Below are 23462 nucleotides of genomic sequence, written 5' to 3' on the forward strand. Positions count from 1 at the left end.
AGTAGAGTAGAGTAGGTACCATGCAGTGGAAAAGCGCCATAAGAGGTACGAGAGTGAGAGAGAAGTGAAAGAATCCAAGCGGTATATTGTCATAACTAAAATAAACAAACTGTCCTCAGTCAGCGGGAGATTCTTTCTTCACAAAAGGCAGGGACCGACCGCAAATTGTGTGTTCAAATGATATAGCCTCGCGTTTGGTTTACACAGTGTCTCAACACGACGTCGTTTTGATTTGTGATGACAAGTAAGTAAACAAATATGTATATGTCCTAAAAAGTAAAAACTGCACAGTGCGCGGATATGGTGAGAAGAGCCAACACGAAAGCACCCTATATGACATGTCTATAAAGAGCATGTAGATGTAGCAGTACTGTCTATCTAACTGGTATGTCATAAATGTATAGATGTAGCAGTACTGTCTATCTAACTGGTATGTCATAAATGTATAGATGTAGCAGTATAGGCTACTGTCTATCTGGTATGTCATAAATGTATAGATGTAGCAGTACTGTCTATCTTGTATGTCATAAATGTATAGATGTAGCAGTACTGTCTATCTAACTGGTATGTCATAAATGTATAGATGTAGCAGTATAGGCTACTGTCTATCTGGTATGTCATAAATGTATAGATGTAGCAGTACTGTCTATCTTGTATGTCATAAATGTATAGATGTAGCAGTACTGTCTATCTGGTATGTCATAAATGTCTAGATGTAGCAGTACTGTCTATCTGGTATGTCATAAATGTCTAGATGTAGCAGTACTGTCTATCTGGTATGTCATAAATGTATAGATGTAGCAGTACTGTCTATCTGTATGTCATGTATGTCATATGTGTTATGATGAATTGAAAATGGGGGACCCTGATGTAAACAAGATGAAAGTCTTTCTCTGGTCTGCATCCCCTTAACAATTTGTTTGTATTGAGCCGTACTGTATTGTACCCATTCTGCAATCTGTTAAATAAAGTTTTCAATCAATCAATCAATCACTCCGGGCAGCGAATCATTGAAATGTATTTTACCAGCATTTGGGCAGAACTCAGTTTTGTTCAGTAGCAACACAGACGTTATTAAACTGTTATTATTATTCTTCAGTAGAATGATCATCTCACCTGCACATGTCCACGAAGCTCATGAAGTTCAGCTTCTTCATCTTCTTGTCACTGAGCCAGTAACCCACTCTCCTGCCGTGCAGCATGCTGTCTCTGTCTGGTGTCCGCGTCCCTGTTCGATACCTGTCCCGACAGACAGTCAACACAACTCATCAGTGTATCGATCACACAAAGCCCAGCCTTTAAACCCAGAGAGAGAGAGAGAGACAGAGAGAGCTGTCTGTCTGTCCGGTACCGGTACAACAGGTACAGCAGGGAGTGCTCTCTAACCTGTGGCTCTGGTCAGCTGCTCCTCCGCGGAGAAATCAATCGTATTGTTGTTGGAGAGAGAGAAGACATTGTCATTCATTTACCCATTTACCCATTCTCTCTCTCTCTCTCTCTCTCTCTCTCTCTCTCTCTCTCTCTCTCTCTCTCTCTCTCTCTCTCTCTCTCTCTCTCTCTCTCGTCATTCGTATAGAATCCGATTCCTGACGTGCGCAGCATCTGACCTGCTATAGCTCCTGGACAGACACACCCTTTAACTAACTAACTAACTAACTAACTAACTAACTAACTAACTAACTAACTAACTAACTAACTAACTAACTAACTAACTAACTAACTAACTAACTCATACTATACAGGTCAGGCAGCTATCTGTTCCTGTTCCTCTGTGTGTGTGTGTGTGTGTGTGAGAGAGAGAGAGAGAGAGAGAGAGAGAGAGAGAGAGAGAGAGAGAGAGAGAGAGAGAGAGAGAGGGGGGGGAGAGAGGGACAGAGAGAGAGGGGGAGAGAGAGGGAGAGAGAGAGAAAGAGAGAGAGAGGGGGGGAGAGAGGGACAGAGAGAGAGAGGGGCGAGAGAGGGAGGAGGAGAGAGAGAGAAAGAGAGAGAGAGGGGAGAGAGAGAGAGGGAGGAGGAGAGAGAGATATATACAGAGAGAGAGGGGGGGGAGAGATGATTTCTCTGTTTGATTGTTTTGTTTGGCTTTGGCAATGTAAACGTATTTTTCCCATGTCAATAAAGCCAATTTGAATTGAAAGAGAGAGACAGAGGGAGGGAGGGAGAGACAGAAAGAGGGAGAGGCAGAGAGAGAGAGACAGAAAGAGGGAGAGAGAGAGACAGAAAGAGGCACAGAGAGAGAGACAGAAAGAGAGAGAGAGAGAGACAGAAAGAGGGAGAGAGACAGAGAGAGAGCAACCTGCTGATTCGAAAAGGATTTTTAGCAAAACTGACTCCATAAAAAAAAGAAGTCAAAATAAAAACGTGCTGCTGTTCTGAGCCGGTTTCGCCGCTAGATGGCGCTAAAGTCACAGCAGGGAGGGCCGCCGATACCCCGGAAGTCTTCTTGGCAGCAGCACGCGTCATCATGATGACCAAAACAAAACACACACAGATGAGCTACAGAAGAGGAGCCGCCTCTGGTCGTGTTGTTGGACAAAATCGATATGAAATAATGAATCCGCTCTGTTCCGTTTCAACCGCCCCCTCTGCCGCCATCATGTGAAGACAGGTGAGAGAGAGGGGGGAGGGGAGGGGGGGAGAAGCGGGTGACGGTTGGTGTTATAATAACCGCCATTGCTGGCGACGCTAACGTGACTTTATAAAGTCAACTGACGCGCTTCACCACCGCGCGCGTGTTTCTGCCCATCACTCAGACTGTGTTGCTATAGGAACACGTGCAGGTGGCCGCCGTGTCGTAACTGTAACGACTCCAGACCAGGTGACGTCACTCATTATTCGAGCTGGGTTCTGGGCCCTAACCCTAACTAACCAAGTGGCAAATACCAGTGTTAAACTAACTAACCAAGTGGTAAATACCAGTGTTAACTAACTAACCAAGTGGTAACCAGTGTTAACTAACTAACCAAGTGGTAAATACCAGTGTTAAACTAACTAACCAAGTGGTAAATACCAATGTTAACTAACTAACCAAGTGGTAAATACCAGTGTTAAACTAACCAAGTGGTAAATACCAGTGTTAACTAACTAACTAACCAAGTGGTAAATACCAGTGATAAACTAACCAAGTGGTAAATACCAGTGTTAAAAACTAACTAACCAAGTGGTAAATACCAGTGTTAAACTAGCTAACCAAGTGGTAAATACCAGTGTTAAACTAACTAACCAAGTGGTAAATACCAGTGTTAACTAACCAAGTGGTAAATACCAGTGTTAAACTAACTAACCAAGTGGTAAATACCAGTGTTAAACTAACTAACCAAGTTGTAAATACCAGTGTTAAACTAACTAACCAAGTGGTAAATACCAGTGTTAAACTAACTAACCAAGTGGTAAATACCAGTGTTAAACTAACTAACCAAGTGGTAAATGCCAGTGTTAACTAACCAAGTGGTAAATACCAGTGTTAAACTAACTAACCAAGTGGTAAATACCAGTGTTAACTAACCAAGTGGTAAATACCAGTGTTAAACTAACTAACCAAGTGGTAAATACCAGTGATAAACTAACCAAGTGGTAAATACCAGTGTTAAACTAACTAACCAAGTGGTAAATACCAGTGATAAACTAACCCAAGTGGTAAATATGAGTGGTAAACTCTGGGAGATTGATTGATTGAACATTTTATTAACAGATTGCAGAATGGGTACAATACATACAGTACGGCTCAATACACACAATTGTTAAGGGGATGCAGACCAGAGAAAGACTTTCATCTTGTTTACATCATCAGGTCCCCCATTTTCAATTCATCATAACATTTATGACATACACGACATACAGATATACACAGTGCAGTACTGTTAGTTACATCCAGACATTTATGACATACAAGTAGGGGTGAAACGATACGCATTCGAACCGTCTACCGTTCGGTACGACCTCCACGGTTCGGGGCGTCTGTGTATTGTACGGTTCAGGGGGTGCGCAAAAAAAAAAAAATGGCACGGAGCCGGGAGGCGTCTATGCCAAATACAACGCAGTTCGGTTTCCGGGTTCCTCTGATTGGCCACTAAGCCCACGTGACCGCACGCTAGCACCGCCCCCCTTATCGCCCGCTGCCGCGCTGTGAAGCGGAAGAGCCAGCGAGGCGACGCGAGGCGGTGGTTTCAGCAGCAGCGGCCGTCTTCTTCCGAGGCGGCTCGTTCTTATTAATCCCTAATGTCATAAATGTCGATATGGATTGAAAATGGGGGACCCTGGTGTAAACAAGACGAAAGTCTTTCTCTGGTCTGCATCCCCTTAAGTTAAGGGCCTTAACAATTGTGTGTATTGCGCCGTACTGTATTGTACCCATTCTGCAATCTGTTAAATAAAGTTCATTCATTTCTCCCCCACTACTCCCAGTAAAGTAGTCAGATCTACTCTTTATTGAAGGTACTGATATGATACGATTCTACGATTAATACTACAAATGTAATGGTCCTCAATGAGTATAACAATTACACAAAACATTAGCTTTATATCAGCCTTTCTGAAAGCAGAAATGGTTTCTTTATACATAGTCCTATATATATAATTTTAAATAAAAAAATACCATGTTCCTTAGTCCTGTATTATGATCAAACAATTACACAAAAATGCATCCTATATCGACTCATGCCAAAACATTCAGAAATACCCAAATGATGCGAGTTTGTTTTTTTATGACATGCACAACTACAAGCTTTTAAGAACACTGACATAACCGCTGAATATCACTGAAATCCAAGTTAATGTATATCTTAGAAGTTCTTTGTTTCATCGTACAAACAGCCAAAGCTGTCATGTATGTTGTGTATGTCATAAATGTATATGAATTGAAAATGGGGGACCCTGATGTAAACAAGACAACCGTCTTTCTCTGGTCTGCATCCCTTAAATAAATTCATTCATTCATTCATTCATTCATTTCTCCCCCACTACTCCCAAAAGTAACACTACATAGATCAAGTACAACAACGCCAGACTCAAGAAACTGTGTTCCCTTTGGCGCAATACACACAACCTCCACGTTGTATTTTTGTTCAATAAACAATGTGGACTAGGCCAACAGTGGCTTTCATGAAGAAGGGGAAAAAAAGTATTGAAATTGACCCAGTTTTAGCGTTTTTATCAAACATTTTGTCTGCCCAACACAATCACCACGCACGTGCATATTTTAATCAATGGTTTCATAACGTGTAGGCCTGCCACGATAACAAATTTTGCTGGGCGATTAATTGCCCCCGAAAATATCGCGATAAGCGATATTATTGCGACCGGTTAGAGAATCTTTTTTTGAGAAATTTATTTCCCAAAACTTTTATTTTGAAGCCCACCGCTCCGTCTTTTCCGGTGTTTTAGACTTTTATTTTGAAGCCCACCGACCGGACCGGAAGTATTGTTGTTATTATCCTAGCTTGCTGATGCTGCTGGTGGACTGGGGCCAGCTAACGTTAGCTTGCTGATGCTACTACTACTTCGACATGCTGCTAATGGGCTGGGGCCAGCTAACGTTAGCTTGCTGATGCTGCTGGTAGATCGACATGCTGCTAGTGGACTGGGGCCAGCTAACGTTAGCTTGCTGATGCTACTAGTAGATCGACATGAGCTAATGATAAAACAAATGTTGAGATTGTTGGTGAACAACTAACTTTAAGTTAGTTTTAACGTTAGCTACTAACGTTAAAATGCTAACGTTACACTACAAATAACGCTACTTGGTTAAAAGGAGCAACACTATTGAGAAATGTAGTTAAGCTATGTGGTGTTGCCCCACGGAGCTCCTGTGCTGTGCTCTCTGCTCTGTAGTAAAGCCAGCGGCCCGCCTCCCAACACGGACAGTGACTGACAAGGGGCACTGGTTCCGCCTCATTAAAACAAACGCGCAAATAGCAATTAATCGCGCCCGTCAAAATCATTGCATTAATTTTAATTATCGCGGCAATTAATCGATTTATTGCTTATCGCGGCAGGCCTAATAACGTGCGTGTGTAATGTCGTCACAACAGGTGCAGGACAACAGGGGGCTCACCAGGGGGCGCTGAGTCACACAGCTAGTGGCAGGCAGAGAGCCTTGCTACCATAGATATATGCTTGCTACTACTAGCCGAATGGAAATGTATCTGTTTCACCTCACTATTGCTCTGTGATTATAGCCATCCATCCATCTCTAAAGCTAACCACTATTTGTAAAAGCCACAACCACGTTACCATATTTGTAATAATGTAAATCATTGTGTCGTTGTACACATATTGTGTTTATAACGTTAGTAGATAACATAGCTTAGCTTGGTAGCTATTGTGCTAACAACATATCCCGACATCCGGCTCGCTGGCCGGCATGAACGGCCGACCCAAAATGGTTCTCTCCTCTCTGTAGTACACCCCGTTAGGGCTGCACGATTAATCGTTTTTTAATCGAAATCGCGATTTGGAATGATGCAATTATCAAATCGCCAAGCCTGCAATTACCAGGAAGTCCCATTGAGATACAAGATCTCCTTTGCAAGGTAGACCTGGCCAAGATGACAGCAATAACATTTGCAATACATCACACAGCAATAAAATGTGCGATACATCACACAAGAACTGTAAGATTCTGATCAAACTGGCCAGTATCACGTCTTCGTCTGTTTGGCCCTCCATCCAATTCCTCTGCGTTGTGTACTTTTAATGGTCCTGACGTCTCCGATACTGGTAGATAAGATCCTTATCTCCCCCCCGTTAGTGCAATCCATAAACCATAATACTTCTCCACTTCCGTAAGAATTCGACACTTCGACACTGTGAGATACCTTATGAGGAGAAGCGTTGTTTTATTGCTATAAACAGAACCTCATGTTATCAGATGTTATCAAATTGTATCGTCCTTGAAGAGTCTATTCTAATGATCTCTCGGTGTGTTCAGATTGTCCTTTTGTTATTCAGTCCAATAGTGGTCAGGCCTAGTCGTTAGCCTAAGACCATCCTCGTGGTAGCCGAAGCTACTGGTGATGTGCCATTCTCCCCCCCCCCCCCCCTCTCTCTCAATGAGAGGAGAGAGTCTCTTCTGGTTTCTTCCCTCTTAGTCTCAGTCAGATTTTAGTCTGCCCTACCCGGAAACACCGTTCGACTTATAGGTCTTCGTCGTAGCAACGACGGCCCCCGCCCCTCTCTGGTTGTCATGCGACGTGCTGTCATGACGACTGCTAACCTTTCACACATTAAAGTTTCATTCACTGTTGCATTAAGATGAACCTCTCTCCCTCCTGGGAGACAGTACACTCTAATCTCAGATGTTCTTCTAAGGAATTCATAACAAAACCCTCGCTGACGCGGCCTGTGCCTGTGAAATCACTGGTTCCACCACCGTCACCGTCTTCCATGCACATTTCAATCACCGTTTTAGCTGTGGTCATCTCTCCCCAATCTATACATCACATACATTGAAAAAGCACCGTTTTCTCTCAATCCCCCCTTGATTCTTATCACCCCTTCAGAATCATAAATCATTATTTGGTTTTTCAATTAATTATGCCAAAAATAGCCTGTGGTTGAAGTAAACCAACCTCGTCTCTCGTGCACAAGAAACGAAGACGGCCCACGGTCAACCCAGTGATCCTGCTGCCTGATGTCTGTTTGCGCCCCCCTTCGTGCACAAAGGGAACCGAAACCGACCACCAAAACCAACAACATCCAACGACTCATAACCATTGGAGCCCCCCTGTCTGCTCCCAATAATTATATCCTGTTGTTCTACTGTTCTCCCTCTTATCTACCTTCTATATATATATATATATCCTTCTATACATATATCTTATATATGAATCCTCCATTTATATCTCATACTCCTAATCAATGAACACAGGACTTCTCGCTGTTGTCTCGTCTCTCGATCTCCTGATTGACTCTGAAAGGAAGTCCCTGTTTGTTCATGATTCACCGCCCGTGCTCTGTTGTTTCAAAACGCTCTCTAAACAGCGTCTCCGCAGGGAAACCCCCTCCGATGTCCGCCTCGTTCTCCCCTGGGCAAACACCGCCTGCGACCGCTGGACTCCGCCTCGTCGGCCGTCTCCGCCCCGTCGGTCATCTCCGCCCCGTCGGTCATCTCCGCCCTGTCGGTATCTTGGTTGAGGCTCATCTCCACCGCCGTCGGCCCTCTCTCTCGTCGTGGACGATCTGTGTACCAGGCTGCCGTGCCTGGCCCCTGCGGCTTCCTCCTCCTCCAGTCTGTCTCCTGGCCATCTCCATCGCTGTCGGTGTCATTCCCCCCTTGAAAGCAGAAACACAACACCGGCAGTCTTTCTGTACACTCGACCCTGTGTTTTCTATTAGTCTACCGTGGCTTTGGGCCTGCAGCTCGTTCTCTATATATTTTTTTTCCTCTGCAAGCCCCTGCCATGGCCACGCCCTTTCAGACTGTTGGACGGTGTGAGTGTCCTACAGCCCATGGCGCTATTTGTTCTCTATTAGTCCCCCACCTTCTCAACACCCATATCTAATCCTACAGGGCTGTTCCCTGTTTTGTTGTCTTCCGGCGTGACACCAGCAGCTAAACGATACCCACTCGGCGCTCTACGTTTGTCCCACGGTTGACCCCCAGCGCGCGCCAGTTCTTTCTGGTGACGTGTCCCCTCAAGACTCTGCCTATTTATTAGGTGTGAGAAGGCCCCACTGGAGATCGAACTCCCTCTTATTTCATAATTAAACTTATTTAATTAACCTGTATATCGATCTTATTATTATGATAATAACATACAACCGAGCATCGCTCTAACATACAACAGAGCAGGTTGGTTCCCTGCTCCTAACTCACATACGTACTCGTACTATCATCTAACATACAACAGAGCTGTCCGTCGCCCTATACCCTACGGGGCTGTCTACCGTCGCCCTGGAGCTGTCACCGTTGCTCTATACCCTACGGGGCTGTCTACCGTCGCCCTGGAGCTGTCACCGTCGCTCTATACCCTACGGGGCTGTCTACCATCGCCCTGGAGCTGTCACCGTCGCTCTATACCCTACGGGGCTGTCTACCGTCGCCCTGGAGCTGTCACCGTCGCTCTATACCCTACGGGGCTGTCTACCGTCGCCCTGGAGCTGTCACGTCGCTCTATATACCCTACGGGGCTGTCTACCGTCGCCCTGGAGCTGTCCCGTCGCTCTATATACCACACTTTGAGTTCCTTTACAAAGTTCTCACATACACCACCGTGTATACACACAAGCAGTTGGTAATTTTGAAAAAATTCAACTCCTTAATTAACTTAAACTCTACATATTCGCCTATGGGTAATGGAAACTCCCCAGCACTACCCCCCCCCCCCCCCCTCCGCAATTAAACTCCTTAATTGAATTAAACTCTAAATATTCCCCTATGGGTAATGGAAACTCCCCAGCACTACCCCCCCCCCCCCTCCGCAATTAAACTCCTTAATTGAATTAAACTCTAAATATTCCCCTATGGGTAATGGAAACTCCCCAGCACTACCCCCCCTCCGCCACTAGGTGGCGACCTACTCCTCCTCCATGGTGTTTTAGTTGACGTGTCATTTCCTGATTCTAAACCCCTCGTGGCTCTGTGGCCATTTTGACTCGGTGCCAATGGCTACTCTCTCAACAAACGGCCGCTGCCCTTCCTTCCAAGGCCTGAAAACACCGCTGTTTTTCCTCTCTTTCCTATCCATTATCAGGGGACGCTTTCTCAGACTAATACTCTTGCCTGATCGGACATAATACACACTGGTACAATCTCCTTTCGACTTTCCTTCTGTTATGAAAACAGTCCCGCCATCAACAATTTTTCGATCTGATTCAAGCGCCCCCCCCCCTCTCCTCATCTCGCATTTACCCTCCGTAAACCAAAACTGTGCAGCCTGCCTCGTTTGCTTTTCATTCTCTGTAGATAACACCCTCGATTTTCACCATGGCTCTCTGCTCATATTATTACAGCTGGCATTCTCTCTCTGTGTCAAACTAGAAATGTTTACGTTTACGGATTCACTATCTGTTCGTTTTTATTTGGCTATAAAATCAAAACAACCGTGTGCACAGTGAACTCACATTTTTGATCGGAGCGCTGTTTCCCCTACAGCGCTGGTTCGCCTCCTGACCACTCGACTCGCCGCTCTCTCCCAGGGCTGGCCGGCCTTGCTTCGATCATGATTCTCCCACACATTGATGACTGTTGTCCACTGTCGCCCCATTATTGAAAAAGTCTTTATCCGTTGTTCTTATCTCTTGCAAATCCGGCTGTCATCAACAACCAACTGTTCCCGTTGTTTTAATCTCTTGCAAATCCGGGTCCCAACGGCATCAACTGTAAGATTCTGATCAAACTGGCCAGTATCACGTCTTCGTCTGTTTGGCCCTCCATCCAATTCCTCTGCGTTGTGTACTTTTAATGGTCCTGACGTCTCCGATACTGGTAGATAAGATCCTTATCTCCCCCCCGTTAGTGCAATCCATAAACCATAATACTTCTCCACTTCCGTAAGAATTCGACACTTCGACACTGTGAGATACCTTATGAGGAGAAGCGTTGTTTTATTGCTATAAACAGAACCTCATGTTATCAGATGTTATCAAATTGTATCGTCCTTGAAGAGTCTATTCTAATGATCTCTCGGTGTGTTCAGATTGTCCTTTTGTTATTCAGTCCAATAGTGGTCAGGCCTAGTCGTTAGCCTAAGACCATCCTCGTGGTAGCCGAAGCTACTGGTGATGTGCCATTCTCCCCCCCCCCCCCCCTCTCTCTCAATGAGAGGAGAGAGTCTCTTCTGGTTTCTTCCCTCTTAGTCTCAGTCAGATTTTAGTCTGCCCTACCCGGAAACACCGTTCGACTTATAGGTCTTCGTCGTAGCAACGACGGCCCCCGCCCCTCTCTGGTTGTCATGCGACGTGCTGTCATGACGACTGCTAACCTTTCACACATTAAAGTTTCATTCACTGTTGCATTAAGATGAACCTCTCTCCCTCCTGGGAGACAGTACACTCTAATCTCAGATGTTCTTCTAAGGAATTCATAACAAAACCCTCGCTGACGCGGCCTGTGCCTGTGAAATCACTGGTTCCACCACCGTCACCGTCTTCCATGCACATTTCAATCACCGTTTTAGCTGTGGTCATCTCTCCCCAATCTATACATCACATACATTGAAAAAGCACCGTTTTCTCTCACAAGAACATAATAAATGTGCATGTATACAATACATCACATGTAAACACAAAGCAGAATAGTCTACATGATAGTAAAAGTGTATAATACAGGGTAATACAGTAATTTTGCAGTTGGGACCCGACTACAAAAAGCAGCAACATTCTTCTTGTAATTTTTTTTAAAAATATGTTAGAATCGCATCGCAAATCGCAATCGCAATATCTGTCAGAATAATCGCAATTAGATTATTTCCCAAAATCGTGCAGCCCTACACCCCGTCCCCACGGGTGCCCTGCCGGGGGGCCCATGGACGCGACGGCGGCGGCAGCCGTAGGTTGCTCGAGCCCGTAAAGGCTAGTGTTACACGATAGCTATGAGCTAACTAGCGCTGCGGGCTCCGGCGCCCTGCGGCCGCCGCTGTTGTCGAGTCCACAAGCTCCTCCGCGGGGACGGGGGCACACAAAGAGGAGAGAACCACCCGCAGGGACGGCGGGCTATTATAGGCTAACGTCAGTGAGTGTAGTGGTCCCGACTGCGTGTAGCAGGGACGGCGGAGATATAGGCTAACTGTGATGCACCGAGTGAGCCACCATTGATCTAGTACTATGACCCGGACGGACATAAGGCATACGTTTCCTGAAGTGACGTCACGGCCGTGCTAGGTGCTAGCGTCTGATAAGCTTTTAGATTCGGCTCATTAATATGCACCTGTTGACCTGTTGTGACGTCGGCGTTTGATAAGCTTTTTTGATTCGCGCGTGCATGTTATTCGTGCATGGACCGTTTTAACTCTTTCAGAGTGGCATTTCCGGTGTCAAATGGAAAAAAATAAATAATGAAATTATATAACAATGATGTAAACTACCCATAATTGATCAGTAGGGTTTAACCTAGAGGTTGGGCTTTAACAATTGTGTGTATTGCGCCAAAGGGAACACAGTTTCTTGAGTCTGGCGTTGTTGTACTTGATCTATGTAGTGTTACTTTTGGGAGTAGTGGGGGAGAAATGAATGAATGAATGAATGAATGAATGAATTTATTTAACAGATTGCAGAATGGGTGCAATACAGTACGGCGCAATACACACAATTGTTAAGGGGATGCAGACCAGAGAAAGACTTTCGTCTTGTTTACATCAGGGTCCCCCATTTTCAATTCATATCGACATTTATGACATACACAACATACATGACATTAGGGATTAATAAGAACGAGCCGCCTCGGAAGAAGACGGCCGCTGCTGCTGAAACCACCGCCTCGCGTCGCCTCGCTGGCTCTTCCGCTTCACAGCGCGGCAGCGGGCGATAAGGGGGGCGGTGCTAGAGCATGGTCACGTGGGCTTAGTGGCCAATCAGAGGAACCCGGAAACCGAACTGCGTTGTATTTGGCATAGACGCAGCCGGGAGAGGTGAGCGCTGGCTGCAGCAGCACTGCAGGTGCTAGTCAGTTTGTGTAAAAATGGCAAGCACAATATAAATCAATCTAAATCAAGATGCATACCTTTTTCTTCTCTGTGCATGCAGTAGGAGTAGGAAGACGTGCACCGTTAGCCTAGCTTAGCGTCAGTCACTGGAAGTAGGTTCCTCCATTAGCCTAGTTCCCAACATCTTCCTACTCCTATTGCATGCACAGAGAAGAAAAAGGTATGTATCTTCTTGTCTAACTCCAGGGTAGATGGCAAATAAGCTAATTTCCCAAAATGTTGGAGTTTTCCTTTAAATAGAAACCTGAGCAGGTGCAGCCCGATCTCGCTTGAAATATGTAAATTAAGTACTAATCGACCACAGGAAAAAGGTACATACCATAATGTACATTATGTTATAGCCGTAAGTAATATATTTACGTGTTGTATAAGTAATATATTATTTACATCTCGTATCTGCAAAAGTCCAAAAAAGGCGATCAGGAGTCGGACTAACAATGCTTGTGGTTGTGGGTGAGTGCTCTCACCTCTAGACTAAGACACCCACCCTGATACAAACACAGCTCTCACCACTAGACTAAGACACCCACCCTGATACAAACACAGCTCTCACCACTAGACTAAGACACCCACCCTGATACAAACACAGCTCTCACCACTAGACTAAGACACCCACCCTGATACAAACACAGCTCTCACCACTAGACTAAGACACCCACCCTGATACAAACACAGCTCTCACCACTAGACTAAGACACCCACCCTGATACAAACACAGCTCTCACCTCTAGACTAAGACACCCACCCTGATACAAACACAGCTCTCACCACTAGACTAAGACACCCACCCTGATACAAACACAACTCTCACCACTAGACTAAGACACCCACCCTGATACAAACACAGCTCTCACCACTAGACTAAGACACCCACCCTGATACAAACACAGCTCTCACCACTAGACTAAGACACCCACCCTGATACAAACACAGCTCTCACCACTAGACTAAGACACCCACCCTGATACAAACACAGCTCTCACCACTAGACTAAGACACCCACCCTGATACAAACACAGCTCTCACCTCTAGACTAAGACACCCACCCTGATACAAACACAACTCTCACCACTAGACTAAGACACCCACCCTGATACAAACACAGCTCTCACCACTAGACTAAGACACCCACCCTGATACAAACACAGCTCTCACCACTAGACTAAGACACCCACCCTGATACAAACACAGCTCTCACCACTAGACTAAGACACCCACCCTGATACAAACACAGCTCTCACCACTAGACTAAGACACCCACCCTGATACAAACACAGCTCTCACCACTAGACTAAGACACCCACCCTGATACAAACACAGCTCTCACCACTAGACTAAGACACCCACCCTGATACAAACACAGCTCTCACCACTAGACTAAGACACCCACCCTGATACAAACACAGCTCTCGCCACTAGACTAAGACACCCACCCTGATACAAACACAGCTCTCACCACTAGACTAAGTAAGACACCCACCCTGATACAAACACAGCTCTCACCACTAGACTAAGACACCCACCCTGATACAAACACAGCTCTCACCACTAGACTAAGACACCCACCCTGATACAAACACAGCTCTCACCACTAGACTAAGACACCCACCCTGATACAAACACAGCTCTCACCACTAGACTAAGACACCCACCCTGATACAAACACAGCTCTCGCCACTAGACTAAGACACCCACCCTGATACAAACACAGCTCTCACCACTAGACTAAGTAAGACACCCACCCTGATACAAACACAGCTCTCACCACTAGACTAAGAAACCCATAATTTACTACATCTCATGTAGAACAAGCTGCGATACATCAAGTATACTCCATATATCGCCCAGCCCTACTCTGGTGTTTAAAACGCTGTGTGGCTTTGGGAGAGTGAGAGAAGTGGAAGAATTCAAGAGGTCTATTTTTATAACTGAAATAAACAAACTGTCCTCTAGGGTTGGGTACCGTTTACGTTTGAACCAATACCAGTTCCTGGAATTCAGTATCGGTACCCAAACGGAACCTTTTTTCTGTACTTAACTGTCTCTGTAATAACAAAAAATAAATAAAATTATAAATTATCTGGCCATCCTCAGTAAATATGATCAAGCTCCTCTGACCTCACCTGGTCTTTCCAAAGACCCAAGAGATGGGACAGTAATAGTGATGCACCGATGTGAAAATTGTGGCCGATACCGATAACCGATATTAATATTGCTGTTCTGGCCGATACCGATATTTACCGATGTCGATATCTCTGTATAGAAAACACTTTTTTATGATAATCAAATAAAGAGCTATTTTCCAAAACGCATAATTTTTTTTACTTTTGTAACTTATTTTCAGAAATGACTGATATTTTGAAACTATTTAAGGCCAAAACATGTCAAAAGAAGAAAAAAAAGATAAAAAAAAAAAAAAATAATAATATCGGCCCTATCTTGATATCGGACCGATACCGATGTGTAAAAAAACGGCCATATCGGCCGATATTATATCGGCGGCCGATATATCGTGCATCACTAGACAGTAATATATATATTTGTGGAAAAGGCTCCCTCTTGTCTAGTATATTACACTCTTATACTAAACATGTAAAGGTACCGATTGATCTAGCGTGAAATGCAGGGTACAAAATAGTTACACGCCCAGCGCCACTGGCTTGTAGATTTATTCTTTGGCGATTAGAATTTAAGGTCTGCCCGCCACCTGGCGGCTAACAAAATACACTGCATCTACCGCTTCTCCTCCAATCCACTCCCTCCAGGCCGCTCACAGTGGTTTAACACTGATGTAATATACTACATGTAATACAATGCCAAAGCAACAGATGGCGATGTACAAACATGAAGGCCATTTTCAACCAATGAGAAGGGTGAACCTATGATATCCTGTTCAGGCTTTGTCACTCACATCCTGTTTTGACGCCATTGTTGTTGTCGTTAGCTTACATGCTAACGTTAATGGCAGCGACCATAGCATTGTGGCTAGGCTAGCTATCATCGCTTAATAGAGCTAGTGAATGGATAAACAACGTTATTTAACATTGCAGAATGGGTACAATTACAATGCGGCTCAATACAAACAATTGTTAAGGGGCCCAGGGGGTGTAGACTGTTGTAGTTTGAGCTAATTTACACCATGCTCCAAAAAAAAAAAAAAATCTGCCGAGCGATGTGACGCGGGGAGCGGGGAGCGCTCGATTCAAGGTGAGCGACTTGGGGGCGGGGTCAACATGAGCGATTAGTGGAGCAATTAGTTTCCTTATATCGCTTCCTCCAGGGTTCCAACTTGTGTTGACAAAATGCAACCCTGTTCAGCTACGGGGAATCAGCGCTCTCTCTCTAGACTGAAAAGGTGCACTCAGTAGAGCACAGATGTCCGCCAGGGCGGCAGCCACACATAATAATAATAATAATAATAATAATAATAATAATAATAATAATAATAATAATAATAATAATAATAATAATAATAATAATAATAATAATAATAATAATAGATTGGATTTGTAATGCACTTTTTGTTCACTGGGATCCCAAAGTGCTACACTACATGGTTAAAACAGTTAAAAAAATAGAAATAAAATGTGTGTCCCGACCCCACTTCTATGTTTCAATAAATTATTTGCATTTAAAACTATTAACACTGACTCATTCCTTCAGTCCACTCAAAATTATGCTAATATTCCTTATGTTGTTTGATATTAATTGAAAATAGCATATGAGAGTATTATATGTAATAATAACACATGGCGATATACTAAAAAGCTATTTCTAATTTTTGGCTAGTAAAAAATCTGCCCGGCTGGTACTTTTAAAAATCTACCAGCCAAATGGCTGGTAAGTCAAAAAGTTAAGTTTGTTCCCTGGTGAAACGGTACTCTGTAGTACCGATGTAATTGGGTCGGACTCAGTACCCTTTAAAGGGGAACTATTTTACTATTTCTTTCACTATTTGGGCAATTTTACACAATTCCTGTGAGTCTATGGAACACCTCTGTAATTTTTTTTTATTCATTGTTTTGTATTTCTAATCGAGTACTCAAAAACAGAATTTTTCTACCTCAAGATCTTAAGCCGTTTTGAGGCTGGGCTCCAACCGCTGTGTGGCCTGGTGCCAACTGCCACACCAACTGCCACATTATTATGCAGCTGAGAAATCTCTGACATCACAGATATGCACATTTTCAGATGACTCATTTCAGTGAGGGTGAATATTGTGAGAGGAAAATTGGAAGAATGCGCCAATATGAGAATTAGAGACATAGATCCTATTAATATAAGTCCACATAGCTAGGAAACAATGCTAAACACTGAAAAAGGCCATTTATAAGATAGTTCCCCTTTAAAGTACTGAGTTCAGTACCCTAACCCTATCCTCAGACGGTATAGTAACCCTAACCCAACCCTATCAGACGGTATAGTAGTAACCCCAACCCTAACCCTATCCTCAGAGTCAAAGGCACGATGAAGGCTTTGCATCTATGACACTTTGTGTCCTGGTTAAATAAAATGTGGACTATCCCTTTAACTATATTCTAGATTTTGATATGGGTGTTCATGAGAGCCTGACTGATATTTTGGGTGCTGATACCATTACTAGGGAGTAGGGAGTTTAATATTCCGATATCGATATATTGGCTGATATTCTTCATATACATTAACTGAATTATATTTGAGCAGGAACCAACTAGTTTGCATTGCATGTTCTATTCTATATTCTATTCTATTTGTTTCCCCCTCAAACTAAATCCTCAATTTGAATAAAGTGATTAATCTGATTAAATTAGTATTTATTTTATTTTATTAAATCAACTTTCCAGCCCCAGCCCAGGGAGAAGCCCCAGCCCAACTAAATCAATTAAATCAACTTTCTTTAATGAATATAACTCATCAGTTTTAATACTATAATATTCGTGTAGCCTAATCTTTATCTGCAACTGTGAAGAAAAACCCATTGGTTTAAACAGAATGAATAGAAACAAATATTAAAGAAAATAGTTATTATTATTTTTTTATTAAACATAAAAAATTTGAATGTTGATTTTAATTCGAATGCCAACGTAACGAACGAAGGTTTGAACGTTTGGGCTCAGCCCTTTAAACCACGTACTCTCTACTTTATCAAGCTAGCTATGGGATTTATGCAGACAGTGATGCTGAGTTTTGTAAGAGTATTGTAAATAATGACTCTTAGTAAATAGTTCATAGTTAAAGCTTAGTAAATAAGGCTTAGTAAATAATATGTAAACAATGACTGAGTATCGTGACTGAGTTATATGTAAACAATGACTGAGTATCGTGACTGAGTTATATGTAAACAATGACTGAGTATCGTGACTGAGTTATATGTAAACAATGACTGAGTATCGTGACTGAGTTATATGTAAACAATGACTGAGTATCGTGACTGAGTTCTATGTAAACAATGACTGAGTATCGTGACTGAGTTATATGTAAACAATGACTGAGTATCGTGACTGAGTTATATGTAAACAATGACTGAGTATCGTGACTGAGTTATATGTAAACAATGACTGAGTATCATGACTGAGTTATATGTAAACAATGACTGAGTATCGTGACTGAGTTATATGTAAACAATGACTGAGTATCGTGACTGAGTTATATGTAAACAATGACTGAGTATCATGACTGAGTTATATGTAAACAATGACTGAGTATCGTGACTGAGTTATATGTAAACAATGACTGAGTATCGTGACTGAGTTATATGTAAACAATGACTGAGTATCGTGACTGAGTTATATGTAAACAATGACTGAGTATCGTGACTGAGTTCTATGTAAACAATGACTGAGTATCATGACTGAGTTATATGTAAACAATGACTGAGTATCGTGACTGAGTTATATGTAAACAATGACTGAGTATCGTGACTGAGTTCTATGTAAACAATGACTGAGTATCATGACTGAGTTATATGTAAACAATGAGTGAGTAAGTGAGTATTATGACTTGAGTTTTATTTATTGGCGATACCGATATGTCTGTGATATGCAGTGATGGGAATAACGGCACTATAAGTAACTTCGTTACTAACGGCGTTCGTTTTTTCAGTAACGAGTAATCTAACGGATTACTCTTCCAATCTTAATAACGTTGTTACCGTTACTACAAAAAAATTCGGCGCGTTACTATGAATGAACCTGTTTCTTTCATCAGACATATCTCTGCGCCGAGAGGCAATAATAGTTCTTCCTTGTTTAGTGGACAGTGCGCGAGCCAAGCATGCATGCTGACGATTGGCTGAGGTTGAATACAATGTCATGGTAAGCCAATCAGAGGTGGAGGTGGGCGGGTGTCTAAAGCATCCAGAGTCTGACACACAGCGCGACAAGACAAGCGTCACTGATCAGTGATCAGTCAGCATGAGAGCGCGGTCCGTGTAGTGTACGTTTTGAGCTCAAAAAACGAATCCAACGAACAACACAAGCGACTCAGTCAACATGAGACCGCGGGTCCATGAGCGTTTTGTGTTCACTCTTTGCAGCGCAGGGCACTGAGTGGCTCTACTGCAGTGCTGACAGCCTTATCAACAGTGCTGCACTTCCTGGTTTAATAGGCTTGAAGCCTTCAGGTGCTCAGAGATATAATATATCTGTATGTCATGCATGTCTTAAATGTAATGATTAGATTAGTTTAGATGATTCGATTAGATTCTTAATAATAATAATAATAATTCATTTAATTTATATAGCGCTTCTCAATAACCCGAAGTCGCTGACAGTAGTCGGGAGCAGGGGTACAAACAAAGAGACGAAAGCAAAGAAACAAAACAAAACAACAAAGAAACAAAAACAAAGGAACATGAGACCATGGGGGGAACGGGGGAGACAGCCTGATGGCACAAAAAAAAGACTAGAGACATATCGATCAGGTTGGAGGGGAGGGGGGGGTTTAGGGGTGGGGGGGGTTGAAGGCAAGGGAGAACAGGTGGGTTTTGAGGCGAGCTTATATCTGTATGTTGTGTATGTCATTGATTGATTGATTGAAACGTTTATTAACAGATTGCAGAATGGGTACAGTACAGTACAGCTCAATACATACAATTGTTAAGGGGATGCAGACCAGAGAAAGACTTTCGTCATAAATGTCATGAATTGAAAATGGGGGACCCTGATGTAAACAAGACGAAACTCTTTCTCTGGTCTGCATCCCCTTAACAATTGTGTGTATTGAGCCGTACTGTATTGTACCAATTCTGCAATCTGTTAATTAAAATGTTCAATCAATCAGTATATATTTGTTATTTATTTTTGGTATAGTGCTTAACAAGCATAATTTAATGTTGCCCAGTTGTGGCCTGTTGAGGGGCAATACATATCAAAAGTTCCAAAACATCTATTCTGTTTGTATTTGTATGATCCACTATATAAACATAGTAATTATAATATCTACATAGCCTACATGGCATTTGATTGGAGGCTAGTCTCACTTTGTCCCACAGCAACATTAAAATAGTTTAGATTTGTGTATGTTGTTTATGTAAAAAAAAAACTTGAAAGTAACGCAATAGTTACTTTCTGAAGTAACTAGTTACTTTTATAATTTGTAACTGAGTAAGTAATTTAGTTACTTTTTGGAAGAAGTAACTAGTAACTGTAACTAGTTACTTTTTTAAAGTAACTTGCCCAACACTGGTGATATGATCCTGTCCATGTCTGAAGAGCTGAGAAGAGAGGCGGGAAGGGGTTAATGATAACAAAACGTGGTCTGGTGTTCCAGGGAGGACGATGGAGAATGATGATGAACTTCCGCCAGCGGATGGGATGGATCGGCGTGGCTCTGTACCTGCTGCTCAGCGTGGCCGCCGTCTACTACGTCTTTGAGATCAACCAGACGTACAACCGCTTCACCCTGGAGCACGTGGAGCGGGCGGCCCAGGAGAGGCTGGGGGGGGGCGTGGCCTCGCCTCAGTCCCTCCCCCCCGCGCCGCCGCCGCCCCTCTCCTGGACGCAGAGCCTCAAGACCCGCCTGCTGCACCTGCCCTTCTGGGTGTGGGGCGCCGTCTTCCTCCTGCCCTACCTGCAGGGGTTCCTCTTCCTCTACTCCTGCACGCGGACGGACCCCAAGACGGTGGGCTACTGCATCCTGCCCATCTGCCTGGCCGTGCTCTGCGAGCGCCACCAGACCTTCGCCAAGGCGTCCAATCAGATCAGCCGGCTGCAGCTGATTGACACTTGAATGGGGGGGGGGGGGGGGGGCTGTCTCTCTGTCTCCTCACTGTCTGTCTCTCTGTCCAGCCCTCCCCTCACACACACCCACAATTCAAGGGTGGTGTTTTGTCTTTTCTAAGCGCTCCTGGGCAACACAGTGCGGGCAGCGCGTTGAGGGACGATGGGGTTTTGTAGATTATTTGTAAATGAAAATCCACAATGGGTACGTGTTCCACATCTTCCGCGTGTGATTTATTTGATTTTTATTTTTTTATACATTGAACAAAAATCGGACCAAAAGTTGCCACATGCTCCTCTTGAAACTGAAACGCCTTGAATGATTTTGAATAAGAGGCTAATATTGATGTAGTCGTGTTCTGCCTCAGCCTCTACCAGGAGGGTTCACTTCTAGAGGATTAAAGTCAAGTTAGACCGCGCTCTCAGTATCTGACACTGGGCGCTGAAATCCCAAACATTATGAAGAAAAAAGCCGAAGGCCGGACCAGCACTCTCAGATTTAAATCAGATTTATCAGATCAGATTTAAATCTGAGAGTGCTGGTCCGGCCTTCGGCTTTTTTCTTCAGTTCTAGAGGATCACACGGGTCTGACGCTGACCTCTCCTCGTCACCAGAGGCCGACCCCGTCGGTGTCTCACTCCGTGGTCAATCATGGGTGTATCTTGTGATGGATCTCAGGGATCTCTCCAGGGTCCTGATGGCCGGCTGCAGGGATCTCTCCAGGGTCCTGATGGCAGGCTGCAGGGATCTCTCCAGGGTCCTGATGGCCGGCTGCAGGGATCTCTCCAGGGTCCTGATGGCAGGCTGCAGGGATCTCTCCAGGGTCCTGATGGCCGGCTGCAGGGATCTCTCCAGGGTCCTGATGGCCGGCTGCAGGGATCTCTCCAGGGTCCTGATGGCCGGCTGCAGGGATCTCTCCAGGGTCCTGATGGCCGGCTGCAGGGATCTCTCCAGGGTCCTGATGGCCGGCTGCAGGGATCTCTCCAGGGTCCTGATGGCCGGCTGCAGGGATCTCTCCAGGGTCCTGATGGCCGGCTGCAGGGATCTCTCCAGGGTCCTGATGGCTGGCTGCAGGGATCTCTCCAGGGTCCTGATGGCCGGCTGCAGGGATCTCTCCAGGGTCCTGATGGCCGGCTGCAGGGATCTCTCCAGGGTCCTGATTTTGATAGATCTCCTTGGTAGAAAAGGGTTGAAAATATGCTCCATGAACCTTGTCACCAGGTAATCTACTTGTCAAAAGCACTGTGCCATGTATCTAGTGTTACCGCATCGCTCTACTACAAGCTGTTAAAATCCCTGCATCAAACCAGCAGCACAACCAACTGAATGCAGGAGTTTAATAAAACGACACAGTGGTTTTCAGAAGGCGGTTTCATTTAATTTCAGACCTTTATTTCAACTCGAAAGGCAACTGAGGTTTCCCTCGTTTACTTTATTTATTTATGTCGCGTGTGCGTACAGAAATGGCAGAGTACATATTCAGTTACCGGTAGTTACTCATTCAAATCAAGACTTACGGGGTGTTTTCCATCCCTTTTCAATGTCAAAGGCAGAGTGAATGGCGTTTAGTAAGAGAAGCTGATATCGGCTAAAAGGAAACACTGTGTACATCTATACACACGAGTTATTAAAGACAGGCCTAATCTCACTGTACACCTATAAACACGAGTTATTAAAGACGGGCCTAATCTCACTGTACACCTATAAACACGAGTTATTAAAGACAGGCCTAATCTCACTGTACACCTATACACACACAAGTTATTAAAGACGGGGGCATAATCTCATGAAAAATCTTTTTTCACTCCGTTTTCAAAAGAATGTCTGTCCAACCACCAGTGTTTTAGAAAATATCTCCGTCCTAAACACAACAACAACAACAACGCAAAAACACACAGAGCACAGAGAGAATACTGCGTCTTCAGAAATATCCATATCCATGTTGACACGGCCTCAGATCGGTACAGTCCTTTTTATTTGTTAAAATAAGTGGTCTACATGTTCAAATAATAGCTCTTCATTCCAACAGCCATCACTGATATAGAGTGTCTGGTCAGTAACACAGGTCTCCCAGTCCCTCCACTCTGCAGTAAACAGTCATCACTGATACAGAGTGTCTGGTCAGTAACATGGGTCTCCCAGTCCCTCCACTCTGCAGTAAACAGTCATCACTGATATAGAGTGTCTGGTCAGTAACATGGGTCTCCCAGTCCCTCCACTCTGCAGTAAACAGTCATCACTGATATATAGTGTCTGGTCAGTAACATGGGTCTCACAGTCCCTCCACTCTGCAGTAAACAGCCATCACTGATATAGAGTGTCTGGTCAGTAACATGGGTCTCCCAGTCCCTCCACTCTGCAGTAAACAGTCATCACTGATATAGAGTGTCTGGTCAGTAACATGGGTCTCCCAGTCCCTCCACTCTGCAGTAAACAGCCATCACTGATACAGTGTCTGGTCAGTAACATGGGTCTCCCAGTCCCTCCACTCTGCAGTAAACAGTCATCACTGATACAGAGTGGCTGGTCAGTAACATGGGTCTCCCAGTCCCTCCACTCTGCAGTAAACAGTCATCACTGGTACAGAGTGTCTGGTCAGTAACATGGGTCTCTCAGTCCCTC

The 23462-nt window shown here is 44.1% G+C and overlaps 2 protein-coding genes across 2 annotated transcripts in view; one reads left to right on the top strand and one right to left on the bottom strand.

Moving 5' to 3' along the window:
- The window catches only part of LOC311228180 (inositol-tetrakisphosphate 1-kinase-like), a gene marked incomplete at its 3' end in the record, with an annotated part of 120930 nt that extends 119726 nt beyond the window's left edge, over window positions 1-1204 (bottom strand). The window contains exon 1 of the mRNA XM_084314092.1: window positions 1117-1204. Coding sequence (XP_084170218.1) covers window positions 1117-1202 — 86 coding nt within the window. The 5' untranslated portion in view covers window positions 1203-1204. The remainder of the gene's footprint in view (window positions 1-1116) is intronic.
- Window positions 1205-2472: 1268 nt separating this feature from the next.
- tmem251 (transmembrane protein 251) lies at window positions 2473-21284 on the top strand. Its single transcript, XM_084314852.1, has 2 exons — window positions 2473-2608; window positions 20391-21284. The coding sequence occupies exon 2, from the start codon at window positions 20406-20408 to the stop codon at window positions 20847-20849; it is 444 nt and encodes a 147-aa protein (XP_084170978.1). The 5' UTR covers window positions 2473-2608; window positions 20391-20405; the 3' UTR covers window positions 20850-21284.
- The last annotated feature ends 2178 nt before the right edge of the window (window positions 21285-23462 follow it).

The sequence above is a fragment of the Notolepis coatsorum genome (assembly GCF_963971535.1).
Source record: "Notolepis coatsorum genome assembly, chromosome: 5".
In the NCBI taxonomy this organism is placed as follows: domain Eukaryota; kingdom Metazoa; phylum Chordata; class Actinopteri; order Aulopiformes; family Paralepididae; genus Notolepis; species Notolepis coatsorum.

Coding starts and splice junctions, on each gene's coding strand:
- tmem251 (XM_084314852.1), top strand. CDS start 20,406: ATGATGATGAACTTCCGCCAGCGGATGGGATGGATCGGCGTGGCTCTG.